At 36.0% G+C, this 4,323-nt stretch overlaps 1 protein-coding gene across 1 annotated transcript in view; it reads left to right on the top strand.

The window, feature by feature from the left end:
- LOC107671337 (attractin-like) overlaps positions 1-2,803 on the top strand; it is a gene marked incomplete at its 3' end in the record, with an annotated part of 17,994 nt that extends 15,191 nt beyond the window's left edge. The window contains exons 2-4 of the mRNA XM_016464226.1: positions 1,064-1,147; positions 1,468-1,581; positions 2,675-2,803. Coding sequence (XP_016319712.1) covers positions 1,064-1,147; positions 1,468-1,581; positions 2,675-2,803 — 327 coding nt within the window. The remainder of the gene's footprint in view (positions 1-1,063; positions 1,148-1,467; positions 1,582-2,674) is intronic.
- Between the last annotated feature and the right edge of the window lie 1,520 nt (positions 2,804-4,323).

The raw sequence follows: 4,323 nt of genomic DNA, 5'->3' as shown, positions 1-4,323 counted from the left end.
ACTCCAAAGAGAAAGGAAAAATTGAAATCGCATCATATGACCCCTTTAAAATTGGCTATTCGTTGTGGGGGGAAAAAAAGATTTCAGGTTGGGTTTGGGCTCTAAATTTAACTGTGCCGCTCGGGTCGGGTCGGGTCGGGTCGGGTCAGACGATCTCGGGTTCGGGCTTCAGTTTAAAGCCCATGCAGACCTCTAGTACCGGCCCAAAGTCCCTAGTTCCTGGGGAAAGTTCCTGCGGTGGAAACAGGGCTTCGGTCACACTTTATTTTAAGGTCCAATTCTTGCTATTAACAAACCATTAACTATGACTTTTGCCTCAATAAACTTCTAATTTGCAGCTTACTGATAATTAGTAAGGTAGTTGTTAAGTTTAGGTATTGTGTAGGATTAGGAATGTAGAATATGGTTATGCAGAATATGTGCTAATAAACAGCCAATATGTTAGTAATAGGCATGCTAATAACCAACTAGTTAATAGTGAGAATTGGTCCCACCAGTATTACCATATCCCCCCCCCTCCCATTATGAAAGTCGGTGGCTACCGGCAACAATTTGGCCAAACAAACAAAGATATCGTGATAATATAATTATTTTGCATTATTTTGGTCACCATAATCGTGTGATGAAAATCTTAACATTATCACAGTCCTGCTTCATGACATGAGATCCAAAAAAAAATGAAAATTGTCCTTTGCTCAACCTTGTCATTCCAAACCCATGGGACTTTCTTGTAAATGATGACAGAATTATCCCTAATAAAAGTGTATTACATGAAAATCTGAGTTAGATAACAGAAACAACATTGCTTGTGAATCTAGTGCTAAACTGCACGCACTGTGCTTGTGTTTTCACTATTGACCCTTGAATCTTGACGTGAGACACGCCTGTTATTTAATTCCCCAATTATACTTTTACTGAGGGCTGTTAAACTTACTTTTCATAATTGCTAAACTGTAGGTGATTTATATTTGTCTTCTATAATAACCTGTCCCTTTAGGTGTATGTGCATGCGTTAGCAAATGTTGTTCGATTGGTTTAATAATGCTGTGTCTGTCATACACAGGCTAACGGGACCCTCAGGCTATCTCTCGGATGGACCAGGAAACTACAAATACAAGACCAAGTGCACATGGCTTATTGAGGGACAGTGAGTATTGGCCTGAAAATGAAACTCTCTTTCTCAGATTAGAGCTCTGAACGTTAAGCCTGAACCTGGCCTGTTAACAAGACCTTGTGTCCTCAGCTGACCTGACCATTAATGTTAAATTTTACATTTTGGCTTAACTCAAAATCGATTACTCTTTTATCACTTGATTAACACCCCCATTTGCATAATACACATTTTGGTTTATTACAAATTTAAACCATTTGTCAGGTCCTGTCAGTTTTGGGTCATGCAGCAGTACTCTATATCAGATACTTAGTATTTGTGTGGGTTACGTTGGTTGATGGTTGTTTTCTTGTCAGGCCGAACTCAATCCTGAGGCTTCGCTTTGAGCACTTTGCCACAGAGTGCAGCTGGGATCATCTGTATGTGTATGATGGAGACTCCATCTACTCTCCTTTACTCGCTGCCTTCAGGTATTCTTATCATTTCTCTTTATTTCTGTGTGTGTGTGAGGTGTAAACAAGAGGAGTGAGATGGCCAGGTAATGACCTGTTAATCCAGGATCAGATTAGAATACGGGAATTTCCGCAGGGGCCGCTGTGCTTCTCCAGCTCTCAAGCTCCTTACACCACATCAGACACTGATTTTGAACACAAGCATCCTGTGTGAACGTCCTCTAGGAAATATAACTAAGCTCTGGTGGAAATACCCTGATATATGTGTGATCCATGATTAATTGATTCTTCAACCAAAAGTGTATTATAATTGGATCAAGTGCACAGCATTTGACTGGTCATGTGATCTTAACATCGTAGCATTATTTTATTTTATTTTATTTTATTTTATTTTTTAAAGAAATTAATGCTTTTTTCAGCAAGTATGTATTAAATTGATCAAAAGTAAAAGTAAAGACATTTTTATTGTTATAAAAGATTTTTATTTGAAATAAATGCTGTTCTTTCAAACTTTCTAAAATATGTTTTTTTGTGAAGGAATTCTTTTCTTTTCCAGAAAGAATGCATTAAATTACATTTTAAAATATAAAAAAACTGAAAACTGTTATTCTAAATTGTAATAATATTTCACAACAGTACTGTTTCACTGTATTTTTGATCAAATAAATGCGTCCATGGTGAGCAAATTTTAGAAACACAAAAAAAAATTAGCTAACACCAAAATGTTTATTTATTTTTATTTATTAAAGTGGAGAAAATTACAATATAGTCATCTGATTTTTAGGATTTTAAGGTCAGTTGCATAACAATTTATGATTGATGATAGATTGGTCTAATTTGAAAGCAAAAAATAAGACTGATTACCCCTCAGGTGAGCCTACAAGTCTAACTATGAACTTGGATAGTGACGCCAATATTTAGTACAATATTTGACAGAACATCTACAAAACCCCAACCGTAACACTTTTAAAAAAAAGAGCGTTAGAAAGAAAGTACACAGACACTCTACTAGAGTACAATTAAATGAGAAAGCACTGAAACCATTAAATGTATTGGGTTCCCTGTCAGCAGAGGTATGAAGTATTCAATGTTCTTCTTTTTCATGTTCCAGTGGTTTGATTGTTCCTGAGAGCTACAGCAATGAGACTGTCCCAGAGGTGGTGGCACAGTCTGGTTTCGCCCTGCTGCACTTCTTCAGTGACGCTGCGTATAATCTCACCGGCTTCAACATGTCCTACGGGTAAACTTTAATTTCTGATGCTCACAGCTGTGCTGTAGTTCTATTCCAAAACCTAGTGAGCTGCTTGCTTTGACAGCGTCTTAAGGCATTGTGGGCACACTTCCATTAAAACAACTGTTCCAGAAGGTAGACAGCAACATTATGCTGCCAGCTGCCTTATAAGATACCTCAATTTTGTATTTATGCTAAGGCAGTATTGCTTGTATGCATTGTCAGTGAAATCCACGATAGCAGATGGACTGAAAAGTATCTATAGAAATTGATTTGGTTTAATCAAAAATAGGCCACTTTATTTTTAATTTGGCAAAATGCACACTACTCGTAATATGTACACTACAGTTCAAAAGTTTGGGGTCAGTACAATTTTGTTTTTTAGGAAATTAATGCTTTTATTAAGCACGGATGCATTAAATTACAAATTACCTTACTGTCACTTTTGATCAATGTTACTAAAGATTTTTGTTTCAAATAAATAGTTACAGTATATGAAACCGTGCATCCTGGTTTCCACAAAAATATTAAGCAGCACAGCTGTTTTCAACATTGATGATAATAAATGTTTCTTGAGCACCCGAATTTGTCATTTTATTTTAAATTCGAAGAATATTCGAAATTCGATTTTTTTTTGACAGCCCAGTCACTTGCCTCATTTCTGAATGAATCAGCCGTTTGAATGAATCAGTTGAATGAATGAATAAATGACTCACTCATTAAAACAGACATTTGCCGCCACCTACTGGTGGTTTAGACATATTTAAAAGTATCATTGCATTTTTTCAACATTTATATGTAGGTTTAAAAAAATGTGTAAAACATTAAAAGGGTTAGTTCACCCAAAAATGAAAATTAGCCCATAAATCATTCACCCTCAAGTCATCCTAGGTGTATATGACTTTCTTATTTTAAAAGACGAATCCAGTCGGAGTTATATTAAAAATTGTCTTTGATCTTCCTGTTTCTTGAGCACCAAATCAACATATTAGAATGATTTCTGAAGGGTTATGTGACACTGGAAGCTCACTGGGTTTTATAGCAGAGCTTTTTACTTGTAAACAGGCATGTTACCATCTTGGACTTTAAAACTTTAACCTTAATTTATAACTTGTATAGAAAGCTTTCCTGAGCTATGAACACTGGGTTATTTAAGAACGTGTGTTTATAAGGAAAGGTGTCTTGAAATCACATATACATGGCTGCTTTTGAATGGCCAGCACTTTGCTTTGTGGCTGCATAATGGTGTACAGTCATGGCAGTGACATACATTTTGTGTTTTGCAAAGTTTGCTGCTTCAGTATTTATAGATTATTTTTCCACATGTTTCTATGATATATTGAAAAACAATGATAAGCATATAATACGTTTTAAAGGCTTTTATTGGCAAAAAAATATGAGTCAATATTTACACTATTGACCCTTGTTCTTCATAACCTCTGCAATTCGCTCTGGCATGCTGGATATTAGCTTCTGGGCCAAATCCTGACTGATGGCGATCCATTCTTGCCTTATTAGTTCTCAGAACT

This window comes from Sinocyclocheilus anshuiensis, unplaced genomic scaffold (assembly GCF_001515605.1).
Source record: "Sinocyclocheilus anshuiensis isolate Anshui unplaced genomic scaffold, SAMN03320099.WGS_v1.1 scaffold3245, whole genome shotgun sequence".
Taxonomy (NCBI): domain Eukaryota; kingdom Metazoa; phylum Chordata; class Actinopteri; order Cypriniformes; family Cyprinidae; genus Sinocyclocheilus; species Sinocyclocheilus anshuiensis.
Note: the sequence above shows the minus strand (reverse complement) of the source record. Positions and strands in the feature narration are given on the sequence as shown.